The sequence below is a fragment of the Phaethon aethereus genome, assembly GCF_964289735.1.
Source record: "Phaethon aethereus genome assembly, contig: HAP1_SCAFFOLD_748, whole genome shotgun sequence".
NCBI classification, from domain to species: Eukaryota; Metazoa; Chordata; class Aves; order Phaethontiformes; family Phaethontidae; genus Phaethon; species Phaethon aethereus.
The window spans coordinates 1-13,372 of record NW_028114238.1 but is presented as its reverse complement, the minus strand read 5'-3'; the positions used below and the strand labels follow the sequence as shown (position 1 = coordinate 13,372).

General features: G+C 76.5%; 1 protein-coding gene across 1 annotated transcript; it reads left to right on the top strand.

Moving 5' to 3' along the window:
• Positions 1 to 421: 421 nt before the first annotated feature.
• LOC309416164 (calmodulin-regulated spectrin-associated protein 3-like) lies at positions 422 to 13,064 on the top strand (the record flags this gene model as incomplete). The annotated part of the gene is given in 18 exon segments (XM_082015740.1): positions 422 to 536; positions 4,266 to 4,549; positions 5,134 to 5,268; positions 5,740 to 5,772; positions 6,610 to 6,657; positions 7,033 to 7,159; positions 7,825 to 7,964; positions 8,728 to 8,821; positions 9,062 to 9,101; positions 9,185 to 9,243; positions 9,607 to 9,682; positions 10,385 to 10,672; positions 10,729 to 11,302; positions 11,305 to 11,946; positions 12,003 to 12,142; positions 12,525 to 12,748; positions 12,751 to 12,765; positions 12,968 to 13,064. Coding segments are annotated over 18 exon segments (3,131 nt in total), but the record flags the coding sequence as incomplete, so codon positions are not given.
• Between the last annotated feature and the right edge of the window lie 308 nt (positions 13,065 to 13,372).

The window sequence follows — 13,372 nt, the reverse complement described above, 5'->3', positions numbered from 1 at the left end:
CCAGTCCTTCCCAGTACCCCCAGTGCCCCCCCCATCCCCCCATCACCCCCCCGTGCCCCCCAGCCCCGCCCCTTCCCGCGGGGGGGGGGTGCGGGTAGGCGAGCAGGAGGGGGCGTGGCCGAGGCACGTGACCGCAGGTGCGCCCCGCCCCTGCTCCCCTCCCCGCACCTGGCGCTCGCGCCACGCTCGCGCCCGGGGCCGCGCCCGCCCGCCGAACCCACCCGAGCGCCCCCGAAGCGGCGCCGAGCCCGCCCGAGCGCCCCCGAGCCCGCCCGAGCGTCCCCGAGCCCACCCGAGGCCGCGCCGAGGCGGCCCGAACCCACCCGAGCCCGCCCGCAGGCAGCCGGAGGCGGCCGGGCCGGGCCGGGCCCCGCCGGTGCGGCGGCCGGTGCCGGCGGCTCCGCCCCCCCCCCCCGCGGCCATGCGCCGGGGCTCGCCGGGGCCCGAGAGCCGCCCGGCCGAGCCGTACGACGGGGCGAGGGCCCGCAGCGCCGCCAGCCTCGCCTGGGCCATCGCCACCGGCTACGGCGGCGCGGGTAGGCCCGGCGCCTGGGGGCGGCACCGGGGGGGCCGGGCCGGTACCGGGGGGGGGGCCGGTACCGGGGCGGGGGCGGTCCGGTACCGGCGAGGGGTCCGGTACCGGGGAGGGTCCGGTACCGGCGAGGGGTCCGGTACCGGGGAGGGTCCGGTACCGGGGAGGGTCCGGTACCGGGTAGAGTCCGGTACCGGCGAGGGGTCCGGTACCGGGGAGGGTCCGGTACCGGCGAGGGTCCGGTACCGGCGAGGGTCCGGTACTGGGGGGGCCGGTACCGGGGGGGCCGGGGGGAGGTGCCCCGGGGGGGCCCCGGTCCGGGGGGGATGGGGGGTGCCCGGGCGGGGCCGGTACTGGGGGGGTGGGGGGTCCCCGCCCCGCTCGGTGCTTTTGTTGCAGTCTGGGGGGGGAGATATGACGTCGAGGGAGTGATGTCGCGGTGTGACGTCACAGGGCGGGAGCCCCTGCGGTGCCGCGTCTTGCAGTGTCGGGGGGGGTGGGGTGTCCCCCCGGGGTGTTGGGGGCGTCGCATCCCCCCATCCCCCCCCGCCCAGCCGCTCCCCGCCCCCCCCGGGGCAAAGTCCCACCCCTCCCCCCGCTCAGCGCCCTTCGGCCCCGGGGAGGGGCCGGGGGGGAGGGGCCGGGGGGGAGCACCCACGTGGGGCACCCGCGCGTCCAGGGGGGCCCGGCACCCACCGGGTGCGGCGCGGGGGCTGGGGGTGCGGGATGGGTGCTGGGGGCTGAGCCCCCCCACCCCTGGGGTGCAGGGGTGCCGTGGGTGCGGGGGGTTGCAGGATGGGTGCCCGGGATGCTGTGAGTTTGGTGTGGGTCCCGTGTGGGTGCCGTGGGTCCAGGATGGGTGCTGTGGGTGGGTGCTGTGGGTGCTGGCTGGCAGTAGGGGGCTGGGACCTGCTGGGTGCAGGATGGGTCCCGTGGGTTGTGTAGGGGTCCCATGGGTGCCATAGGTCGTGTGTGCGTCCCATGGGTGCCGTGAGTTGGGCGTGGGTGCCGTGGGTTGGGTGTGGGTCCCATGGGTGCCGTGGGTTGCGTGTGGGTCCCATGGGTGCCGTGGGTTGGGTGTGGGTCCTGTTGGTCCCCGTGGGTTGCGTGTGGGTCCCATGGGTGCCGTGGGTTGGGTGTGGGTCCTGTTGGTCCCCGTGGGTTGCGTGTGGGTCCCATGGGTGCCGTGGGTTGGGTGTGGGTCCTGTTGGTCCCCGTGGGTTGGGTGTGGGTGCCATGGGTTGCGTGTGGGTCCCGTGGGTGCCATGGGTTGCGTGTGGGTCCCATGGGTGCCATGGGTTGGGTGTGGGTCCTGTTGGTCCCTGTGGGTTGGGTGTGGGTGCCATGGGTTGCGTGTGGGTCCCGTGGGTGCCGTGGGTTGGGTGTGGGTCCTGTTGGTCCCCGTGGGTTGGGTGTGGGTCCCATGGCTTGCGTGTGGGTCCCATGGGTGCCGGCTGGCAGTAGGGGCCTGGGACCCACTGGGTGCATGGGGCGGGGCCGCATTCCCGCGCTGGGCGGGGCCGTGGGTGTGGGCTCCTGCTGGGGCTCCCCCCGCCCCGCCCTTCCAGGAGCCCCCACCCCGCAGCCGGGTGTCCCCCCGCCCCACCTCTGTGGGTCGCGGTGGGTCTCCTTGCGCGATGTGCGGGGGTCCCGCGGCCGCTGTGGGGCCGCAGCAGTTGGGGGTCGCCAGGGGGCTGTGGGGCCGTGGTCATCACTGCAGGGTGGGGCTTGGGCCGTGGGGCCGGGGCCGTTGGGGGTCGCCATGGCCGTGGGTCTGGGGCCGTTGGGGGTCACTGGGGCCGTTGGAGGGTCGCCCTGGCCATGGGTCCGGGGCGCTGGCTGGTTGGGGCACTGCGGGTGGTTCTCCCCACGGCCGTGGGGCTGGGCAGGATCCCTGGTCCCCTGTGGCCGTGGGGCCTCGGCTTTGGCCTTGAGTCTGTGGTGGTGGCCATGGGGCTGTGACCCACGGCTATGGGTCCAGGGCTGATTTCAAGGGCTGTGGTGGGTCTGTGAGCCCAGCGGTGGGTCTGTGGGTGTGTCCATGGGTGGGTCTATATGTCTGTGGGTAGGTCCGTGGGTGTGTCTGTGGGTGGGTCTGTAGGTCCGTGGGTGTGTCCGTGGGTGTGACCATGGGTGGGTCTATAGGTCCGTGGGTGGGTCCGTGGTGGGTTCAGGGCAATGACGGCCCCCGGCAGGTCTCTGGTGGCCACTATGGGTCTGCGGCAAGTCCGTGGTTATGGGGCCGCGGATGGGCTCGAGGTAACCATGGGCCCGTGGCCGTGGGGCGGGGCAGCACCCGTGGGGCAGTGCTGGGCACCCAAGTGGATTCACGACAGCGAGGGGCCTGTGCTGTGGGTCCGTGGCCCCATGACGGGTCTGTGCTGTGGGTCCAAGGGAAGGAGGGGTCTGTATCTATGGGTCCGTGGCCCCATGGCGGGTCTGTGCTGTGGGTCCAAGGGAAGGAGGGGTCTGTATCTATGGGTCCGTGGCCCCATGGTGGGTCTGTGCTGTGGGTCCAAGGGAACGAGGGGTCTGTATCTATGGGTCCGTGGCCCCATGGCAGGTCTGTGCTGTGATTCTGTGGCCCCACGGCGCATCTGTGCTGTGGGTCCAAGGGAACGAGGGTCTGTATCTGTGGGTCCGTGGCCCCACGGCGGGTCTGTGCTGTGGGTCCAAGGGAAGGAGGCGTCTGTATCTATGGGTCCGTGGCCCCATGGCGGGTCTGTGCTGTGGGTCCAAGGGAAGGAGGGGTCTGTATCTATGGGTCCGTGGCCCCACGGCGGGTCTGTGCTGTGGGTCCAAGGGAACGAGGGGTCTGTATCTATGGGTCCGTGGCCCCACGGCGGGTCTGTGCTGTGATTCTGTGGCCCCACGGTGCATCTGTGCTGTGGGTCCAAGGGAACGAGGGGTCTGTATCTGTGGGTCCGTGGCCCCACGGCGGGTCTGTGCTGTGGGTCCAAGGAACGAGGGGTCTGTATCTGTGGGTCCGTGGCCCCACGGCGGGTCTGTGCTGTGGGTCCAAGGGAACGAGGGGTCTGTATCTATGGGTCCGTGGCCCCACGGCGGGTCTGTGCTGTGGGTCCAAGGGAACGAGGGGTCTGTATCTATGGGTCCGTGGCCCCACGGCGGGTCTGTGCTGTGATTCTGTGGCCCCACGGCAGGTCTGTGCTGTGGGTCCAAGGGAACGAGGGGTCTGTATCTATGGGTCCGTGGCCCCACGGCGGGTCTGTGCTGTGGGTCCAAGGGAACGAGGGGTCTGTATCTATGGGTCTGTGGCCCCACGGCGGGTCTGTGCTGTGATTCTGTGGCCCCACGGCGGGTCTGTGCTGTGGGTCCAAGGGAACGAGGGGTCTGTATCTGTGGGTCCGTGGCCCCACGGCGGGTCTGTGCTGTGGGTCCAAGGGAACGAGGGGTCTGTATCTATGGGTCCGTGCCCCACGGCGGGTCTGTGCTGTGATTCTGTGGCCCCACGGCGGGTCTGTGCTGTGGGTCCAAGGGAACGAGGGGTCTGTATCTATGGGTCCGTGGCCCCACGGCGGGCCTGCGCTGTGTGTCCGATGCCATCACCACGGCCCCACACCTCCCGCCGTGGGTCCACCGAGCCGCCTCCGGGCGGGCGAGCAGCAGCCGCGGCCGCCGCCGCTCACCCCGCGTCTCCCTCTGTCCTCCCTCCCCACGCCGCCCCACGCCGCCCCACGCGCCCCACGCGCCCCACGCGCCCCACGCCGCCCAGCCCGCGTGCCCGAGGAGCTGCGCGAGCCGTTCTACCGCGACCAGTACGCCCAGGAGCACCTGAAGCCGCCGGTCGCGCGGCTCCTCGTGGCCTCCGACATCTACTGCCGCGCCTGGGCCCACGCGCTGCGCCCCCCCGCGCCCCCCCGCGCCCCCCCCCCCGACAACGGGGCGCTGCTGGCCCTGCTGCGCCGCCATGGGGTGCCCCCCACCTTCCGGGGGCCCCCGTCCGCCAGGCCGACCTGCAGCAGGAGCCCATCGCCATGGTGGGGGCAACTGGGGGGCGTGGGGGGGGAACTGGGAGGGACTGGGGGGGGAGTGGGGGGAACTGGGAGGGACTGGGGGGGACTGGGGGAACTGGGAGGGACTGGGGGGAACTGGGGGGGGAGTGGGGGAAACTGGGAGGGACTGGGGAGGGACTGGGGGGAACTGGGAGGGACTGGGGGAAACTGGGGGGGGAGTGGGGGAAACTGGGAGGGACTGGGGAGGGACTGGGGGGAACTGGGAGGGACTGGGGGAAACGGGGGGGCGGAGTGGGGGGAACTGGGAGGGACTGGGGAGGGGAGTCGGAGGGAACTGGGAGGGACTGGGGGAAATGGGGGGAACTGGGAGGGACTGGGGGAAACGGGGGGGCGGAGTGGGGGGAGTGGGGGGCACTGGGGAGGGAGGGGGGGGCACTGGGCGGTACTGGGGCGGGGGCCCTGGGAGCCCTGCCCCCACCCCAAGCCCATTAGCGCTAATTGCCTCGTTAATTGGCTCGGCCGGATCCCATTAACCCGGCACCGGGGGGGGGGGGCTGAGCCTTCGGGGCCGCAGCCCCTCCCCCCCTTTGCATCCCCCCACCCACGCGCCCGCCCCTCCCCCCGCAGGGCGCGCACCTCGCGCTCATCGACTCCCTCATGGCCGCCTTCGTGGCCGAGGCCACGCGTGGGCTCGGCCCCCCCCCGGGCGCCCCCCCCGGCCCCGACGCGTGGGAGCAGAAGATCCTGTGCTGGCTGGACACGGTGCGGGGGGGCGGGGCGGGGGGGCGGGGCGGGGGGGGAGGGGAGCACCCCCACCTTGCTCACCCCTCCCCCCCCCCGCAGGTGACCCGGCGGCTGCAGGAGAGCGCGGAGGGGGAGGGGGAGGGGGAGGGCCCCCCCCCCGGCGCCGCCCCCCCCCCGCCCGGCGGGCACAAGGTTGGCGCTGACGAACGCGGGGGCGGCGTTAATTGGGGGGGGGAGGGGTGGGGGGGGTCGTTAATTAACGGGGGGAGGGGTGTCGTTAATTAAGGGGGAGGGCGAGGGGGGGCACCCCCGGGCTCGCCGCGGCTGCACCCCCAGTGGCTTTGCGCCCCTCCCCCCTCTCTGTCTCTCCGCTTCGCCCCCGGCCTCGGCCCCTCCCCCCATGGCGCCCCCCCCCCCCCCCCCCGCGGTTCTGGGCCCCCCCGGTGCCCCTCCCCCCCCTCTGATGGCCTCTTCTGTCTCTCGGCTCAGTGTCCCACGCGCTGGTACTGGAAGTTGGTTCCTGTAAGTGGGCGCTTTGCTCCCCCACTCGTGACACACCCCCCCCCCCCCGGCACCCCGCCCCCCCCGCTTGAAATCCCCCCTCCCCCCCCCTCCGCTTGCTCCCCCTCCCCCCCCTCGCTTCTCGCTGGAGGACGGGCGCTGGGGTGCCCCTCCCAAAAGGGGGGGGGGCTGATGGGGGCCCTCCCCCCCCCAAAAAAGGGGGGGGTGTGGGGGGCGTGGTTGTGGAGACCCCCCCCCAAAGGTGGATCTGGGGGGGGTAGTGCCTGTGGCCTCCCCCCCCCCAAATCGGGGTGTGTTTCCTATGGACTCCCCCAGATGTGGGGCGGGGGGGGGAGGGGCGCTCCCCACTGGGGGGGTGCGGCCTGTGCAGCCCCCGCCCCCCCCCAAACTGAGGGGGGGACCCCCAGCCCCCTCCCCCCGCCCCATGGCGGCTCCTGCGTCTGCTGCGGGGGGGGGCATGAGTGGGGGAGGGGCATGAGTGGGGAGGGGCATGAAGGGGGGGCATGAACCGGGGGGGCGGGGGGGGGGGTCTGTGCCTGCAGGGGCGAACGCGAAGGCCCCTCCCCCCCCCAGCAAGCACACCCCGGAGCAGGGCGCCCCTCCCCCAATAAACGGGGGGGGTCACACACGGACACCCCTCCCCCAAAGGGGGGGGGCCCCGGTGACCCCCGCCTCAAGCCTTCACCCCCCCTCCCCCAACACGGCCCCAGCCCCCTCCCCCCAGTAAATCGCGGGGGGCGCCGCCCCGCCCCCACCCCCGCTCTCGGGGTCCCCCCGCCCCGTTCCCGGGCGCGCGGGCGGGGGGGGAGGGGCCCCCCTGACGCGCTCTCTCCGCAGCACGCGATCGCCTTCTGTTTGAAGGAATCGGGGAATAAACCTGCGGTGGTAACGTATCGCCCCTCCCCCCGCGCCCGCCCCCCGCCCCCTCCCCCCCCAGCGCCCTGCTCCGGGGTCGGGGGGCGCCCTGCGCCCCCCCCGCTGGCACGGGGGGGGGGGGGGGGGGGGGGCGCGCGCACCCGTGGGTGGGGGGAGGGGGCGCCCCTGTGCCCCCCCCCCCCCCGGTCGGTTTTGAGGCGCGCGGGCACCCACGGATTTGGGGGGCGCCCCTGTGCCCCCCCCCCCGGTGTCCCGCCATGGGGGGGTGGGCGCCCACGGGCACCCCTGGGGTTGGGGGGGGGGGGGAGGGCGGCTGGGGGGGGAGGGGCGCCCCGGGGGGGGAGGGGCCCCCGCGCGCCGCGCCTGACCCGCCGCGCCCCGCAGATCCGGTACCGCAAGGACAAGGCGGCCCCGCGGCTGCCGCCCGTGCGCGCGCTGGAGGGGCTGGCGGGGGGCGGGGCGCTGGCGGCCGCCATCCACTACTACTGCCCGCAGGCGCTGCGGCTGGAGGGTGAGCGCGGGGCGGGGCCGGGGGCGGGGCTTCGGGCGGGGCTTCGGGCGGCGCGGGGCTGCGGCTGGAGGGTGAGCGCGCGGGGCGGGGCCGGGGGCGGGGCTTCGGGCGGGGCTTCGGGCGGCGCGGGGCTGCGGCTGGAGGGTGAGCGCGCGGGGCGGGGCCGGGGGCGGGGCTTCGGGCGGGGCGGGGCTGCGGCTGTGCTTGGGACGGCGGGGGCGGGGCTGCGGACGGCGCGGGGCGGGGCTGGGCGGGCTGGGGTTGTGCTGGGGCGGGGGCGTGGTGGGGCGGGGCTTCGGATGGGGTGGGGCATGCAGGGGCGGGGCTTAAGTGGGGTTGGGGCGGGGCTTTGGATGGGTGGGTCGAGTGGGGGCGGGGCTGGGGGCGGGGCTTTGGATGGGGTGTGGCGTGTGGGGGCGGGGCTTAAGCGGGGCTTTGGATGGGTGGGTCGAGTGGGGCGGGGCTTGAGGGGCGGGCTTGGGCTGGGGCCGTCCTTGGGGCGGGGCTGGGGGTCTCGGCGGTCGTAGTGCGGGGGGTTACGGGGGTTATGGGGCGGGGGAGTCGTGGGGCTGGGGGTCACCGGGGTTAGGGGGCGGGGGGGCGGGGGCTTAGGGGGTCACAGCGGGGGCGGGGCGGGGGCCGCGCGCTGAGCGCCCCTCCCCCAGAGGTGTGCCTGCGGGAGCCGCTGTCCCGCGCCGAGCGGCTGCACAACGCGCGGCTCGTGCGGGAGTTCGCGCGGCGGCACCTGGGCACGCGCTGCCCGCTGGCGCCCGAGGACCTGCTGCACATGAGCCCCGCGCTGCGGGTGCGGGGCGGGGGGTCACGGGGGCACTGGGGGCCATGGGGGGGTGGGGGGCAGTGGGGGTGGGGGGCAGTGGGGGGCCATGGGGGGTGGGGGGCACTGGGGGCGGGGGGCAGTGGGGGTGGGGGGCAGTGGGGGGCCGTGGGGGGCCGTGGGGGCCATGGGGGGGCAGTGGGGGTGGGGGGCAGTGGGGGGCCATGGGGGGTGGGGGGCACTGGGGGCGGGGGGCAGTGGGGGTGGGGGGTCATGGGGGGCACTGGGGGTGGGGGGCAGTGGGGGGCCATGGGGGGGCAGTGGGGGTGGGGGGCAGTGGGGGGCCATGGGGGGGCAGGGGGCAGTGGGGGGCCATGGAGGGGCGGGGGGCACTGGGAGTGGGGGGTCATGGGGGGCACCGGGGGTGGGGGGCAGTGGGGGTGGGGGGCAGTGGGGGGCCATGGGGGGGCAGTGGGGGTGGGGGCAGTGGGGGGCCATGGGGGGTGGGGGGCACTGGGGGCGGGGGGCAGTGGGGGTGGGGGGTCATGGGGGGCACTGGGTGTGGGGGGCACTGGGGGTGGGGGGCAGTGGGGGGCACTGGGGGTGGGGGGCAGTGGGGGGCCATGGGGGGGCAGGGGGCAGTGGCAGTGGGGGGTCATGGGGGGCACTGGGGGCCATGGGGGGGGCAAGGGGGCGCTGGGGGGCGACAGGGGAAAGGGGGGGGCTGGGGGGCCGTGTGGGGCACCGGGGGACACCCCAGTGTCCCCCCCCCCACCTGACACCCCCCCCCCAGCTGAACGTGGGGGCCTTCCTCGCCGAGCTCTTCCTCTGCTTCGAGGTGCTGCGGCCCCCCTTCGTGCGCCCCCGGGACCTGGGGGGCAGCCCCGGTAGGGGGGGCCGGGGGGGCCCGGGGGGGGCTGGGGTCAGACCCGGTATGGGGGGGGGGGGCTGGGGGGACACCCCAGTGTGGGGGTGGCATGGGGGAGGTTACGGGGGGACTGGGGGGGGGCACTGAGAGCCCCAGGATGGGGCTGGGGGGGCTCGATGTGGGGTGGGGGGCACTGGGACCCCAATGTGGCGGGGCGGGGGGGGCACCCTCCAACGGCCCCCCTCCCCCCGCCCCCCAGAGCCTCCGGCCGCCGGCGATTCCCCGACCCCCAAGAGCAGGTGAGGGGCGGGGGGGGGCTGGGGAGTTTGGGGGGGAGGGGCCCCCCGTGCCCCCCTGACCCCCCGCGCCCCTCCCCCCCCAGCTCCCCTGGCTTCACCTTCCAGCACCCGCTGCTGCCGGGGGGGCAGCCCCCTCCCCCAGGTGAGGCCCCCCCGGGGACCCCAAAACCTTGTGGGTGGTGATTTGGGGAGGGGGCTGGGGGGTCATTGGGGGGGGGGCGGGGGGTTTGGGGGGGCCCAGAGGGGCTTTGGGGGGCTGGGGGGGTGCACTGGGAGGCTGGGGGGGCATGGGGGGGCCATGGGGTGTCTCTGGGGGGGTTATGGAGCTGTTTGGGGGGGGCTGCAGGGGCGCGGGGGGCCGCCACGGGGCTGGGGGGGCTGTGGGGCGCAGTGGGGGATTTGGGGGTTTGAGGGGTCCAGTTGTGGGGGGCCGGGGGGGGGTCTGGGGATGTGGGGGGCAGGGGGGGGCTGGCGGGGTTGGGGGTGACCCTGCGTCCCCCCCCAGGCACCCTCCCTCACTCCCCGTCCCTGCCCCCCGCCGAGGGGGCCTTTGGCAAGGCCTGGAGCAAGAAGCCGTTGAGGTGAGGGGGGGTCCTGGGGGGCGGGGGGGCACCGCGTGCTGGGGGGCAGATATGGGGGTCCCTGGGGTGGGGGGGGCCTCGTGGGGGAGCTGTGAGATGCGGGAGGTGGGGGGGAGCGGGTGGGCTGGGGGAGTTGCTGGGGAGCTGTGGGGCAGACCTGGGGGTGCAGGTGTGGGGGAGTGGGTGCCGTGGGGCAGATGTGGGGTGCCGTGGGGCAGGGCCGAGGGCGCCGTGGGGCAGACGTGGGGCAGAGCCGAGGGTGCTGTGGGGCAGAGCTGAAGGTGCCGTGGGGCAGAGCCGAGGGCGCCGTGGGGCAGACGTGGGGCAGAGCCGAGGGTGCTGTGGGGCAGAGCTGAAGGTGCCGTGGGGCAGAGCTGAGGGTGCCGTGGGGCAGATGTGGGGTGCCGTGGGGCAGAACTGAGGGTGCCGTGGGGCAGATGTGGGGTGCCGTGGGGCAGAGCCGAGGGCGCCGTGGGGCAGATGTGGGGTAGAGCCGAGGGTGCTGTGGGGCAGAGCTGAAGGTGCCGTGGGGCAGAGCCGAGGGCGCCGTGGGGCAGACGTGGGGCGCCATGGGGCAGGGCCGGGGGTGCCGCTGCAGATTCGGGGTACGGGGAGGAGGCGCTACCGGGGGGGGGCGGGCAGCAGCGGGGGGGCTGCCCGCAGCCCCCCGCCTCCCCCGCCCCATAACCGCCCCCCCCACAGCCACCCGCTCTCCCAAGCCGTCTCCTTCAGCATCCCCTTCGGCCTCGACAGCGACGTCGACATCGTGATGGGGAACCCGGTGGGCGCCGCGCTGCCGCGCTCGGCCAGCGCCGAGGGCCTGGCCGCCCGCCCCCCCCCGGGCCCCCCCCGGCCGCCCCCCGGCCGCTCCCCGCCGCCCCCCGAGCCCCCCAGCATCGAGGAGGCTCTGCAGATCATCCACAGCTCCGAGCGCCTCCTCCCCGAAGGGGCCCCCGACGCTTTCTACCTCCACTGCCCGGACCCCCCCCGGCGCGCGGGGACCCCCCCGGCCCCGCCGCCGCCCCCCCCGCCCGCACCATGACCAGCTTCGCCGAACGCAAGAAGAAGCTGGAAGAAGCCGCCGGGGGGGCGGCGGCGGCGGCGGCGCCGGGGGGGGCCGGCGCCGGGGGCTCCCCCCGGGCTCTCGGGGGTCCCCCGGGGGGCCGCGCCGAGGCCGGCGAGGGGCTGAGCGCCGAGATGAGCCAGCTGGGCGCGCGGCTGGAGGAGAAGCGCCGCGCCATCGAGGCGCAGAAGAAGCGCATCGAGGCCATCTTCGCCAAGCACCGCCAGCGCCTGGGCCGCAGCGCCTTCCTGCAGCTGCGGCGCGCCGGCGAGCCGGGCGAGCCGGGCCAGCAGCCGCAGCAGCCGCAGCAGCCGCAGCAGGAGGAGGAGGAGGAGGAGGAGGAGGAGGAGGAGGATGAAGGCTCCGCCGCCAAGCGAGAAGCCGGCGCCGCGCCGCCGGCCGCGCACTACGAGGCGGCGGTGGCCAAGCTGAGCACCGCGCTCAGCACCCTGCAGCTGGACATGCAGCGCCTGCGGCGGCAGCAGCAGCGGCTCCTGCGGGAGCAGCGCCCGCCCGCCGGCCCCGCCTGGGTCATCCCCGTCCCCAAGGCGGGGCGGGGGGCGGCCGCCCCCCCCCCGCCCCCCCGCCGCCCCCGCCGCCGCCCCCCAAAGCGCCCGCCTCGCCGTCGCCGTCGCGGAAGGCGGGGGCCGCGCCGCCCCGCAGAGCCCCCCGCAGCCCCCGGCGGGCGCGGCCGGCCGAGCTGCGCCTGCCCGCCCTGACGCGCGTGCTGACCCCCCCCCACGACGTGGACACGCTGCCCCACCTGCGCAAGTTCTCCCCCAGCCAGGTGCCCGTGCAGACCCGCTCCTCCATCCACTTCTCCGAGGAGGAGGAGGAGGAGGAGGAGGAAGAAGCGGTGGGGGCGCAGGGGCCTGTGGCCGGCGCGGCCCCCCCCGACTCGCCCGGCCCCCCCGAGATGGAGGCCAGGGGCAACCTGCGCCCCGCGGGGACGGCCCGGGCGTCGGGCGACGGCACCAGCGACGTCTCCTCGCCGGGCGAGCGCCGCGCCAGCCTCATCGAGGTGCCCTTGGGCAGCCTGCGGGCCGGGGGCGAGGAGGAGGAGGAGGAGGAGGAAGGAGAGGGGGACTCCCTGGAGGGGTCGCCCACCGAGGGAGGGGCCGGCGCCAAGACCCGAGCCAGCCTCGGCTTCTTCTTCAAGGTGCGGGGGGCGGCGGGCGGGGGCGGCGGGAGGATGCTGAAGGTGGGGAAGGGGGAGGATGGGCACGGGCCGGGGGTCCCACGGCTGCGGCGGCGCAGGCGGAGGGCCCGGCGGAGGCGGCCATGGCGCAGCGGCGCGCCAGCCTGCTGGCGCGGCAGCAGCGGCGCAGCGAGGAGGCCCGGCAGCGGCGGCACTGGCTGGAGGCCGAGCGGCGCCAGAGGGAGGAGGCCGAGGCCAGGTGGGTGGGGGGCGCCCACCCCCGGGGGGGGCGCCCACCCCTGGGGCGCTCGCCTGTACCCGCAGGGCGGGGGGGGGTCTCCCCCGTTGTCCCCCGCCGGGGCGCCCGTGTGGGGTGGGGGTCCCCCACATGAGTCCCCCCACCCCCAGGGTGCGGGGTGGGTGTGCGGGGGGGGGCCCTCCCCCATCCCGCTCCCCCTCCCCCATCCCGCTCCCCCCCCAGGGTGGGCGTGGGGGGGTCTCGCCCACCTGCGTGCGTCCCCCCCGGCGCAGGGTGCCGGGTGGGGGTCTCGCCCCATAGCCCCGCCCCACCGTGCCCTCCCAGGGTGGGCGCGGCCGGGGGGGGGGGGGGGGGGGGTGTCTCACCGCCATGCACCCCCCAGGGAGCCGCCGGAGCCCCCCCGCCCCCCCGAGGAGGAGGGGGGGGGCCGCCGGGGCGACTTCACGCGCCAGGAGTACGAGCGGCGGCAGCAGCTGAAGCTGATGGAGGAGCTGGAGAAGGTGCTGCGCCCCCCCCGCGCCCCCCCCCGCGCCCCCCGCGGGCCCCCCCGCACCCCCCGCGGCCCCCGGCCCCGCTGCTGCGACGACTCCGCCCTGGCCCGCAGCCCCCCAAGGGGCTCCTCGGTACGGGGGGGCCCGGGGGGACACGTTTTGGGGGGGGGGGGGGGGGGGCGCAGAGACCCCGCAAGGGGCGGGGGGCGGGAATGTGGGGGCGGGGCATGGCCCCACCCAGGGGGTCGTGGGTGCTGGGGGGCACCCGGTGCTGGTGCAGGTTGGGGGGGGGTGTCTCGCACCCCCACATCCTGACGGGGTCCCGCGCCCGCAGGCGCCCGCCTCTCCAAGGTTTACTCCCAGAGCACCCTCTCCCTCTCCACCGTGGCCGCCGAGCCGGGGGGCACCCACGCCGGGGGCCGGGCCCCCAGGTGAGGGGCGGGGGGGGGGGGGTCGGGCTGGGGGGGGGAGCACGGTCAGGACGGGATGTGGGAGGGGCTGGTTGGGGGGGAGGGGAGTCAGGGTGGGGGTGCAGGGGGTCAAGGGGGGGTCAGGGGAGGTTGGGTGATCCTGAATGTTGGGGGAGGGGGCGAGGGAGGGGGGAGGGGGGGCAGGTCGGGGGTCTGGGTGTTGGCGTGGGGTGCTGGGGGTCCGGGCGGGGGTCAGGCTGGGTGGGTGACCCCGTGTCCCCCAGCCGCGCCGCGTCCCCCTCGGGGCCGATGTCCCCCGGGCGCGTCCC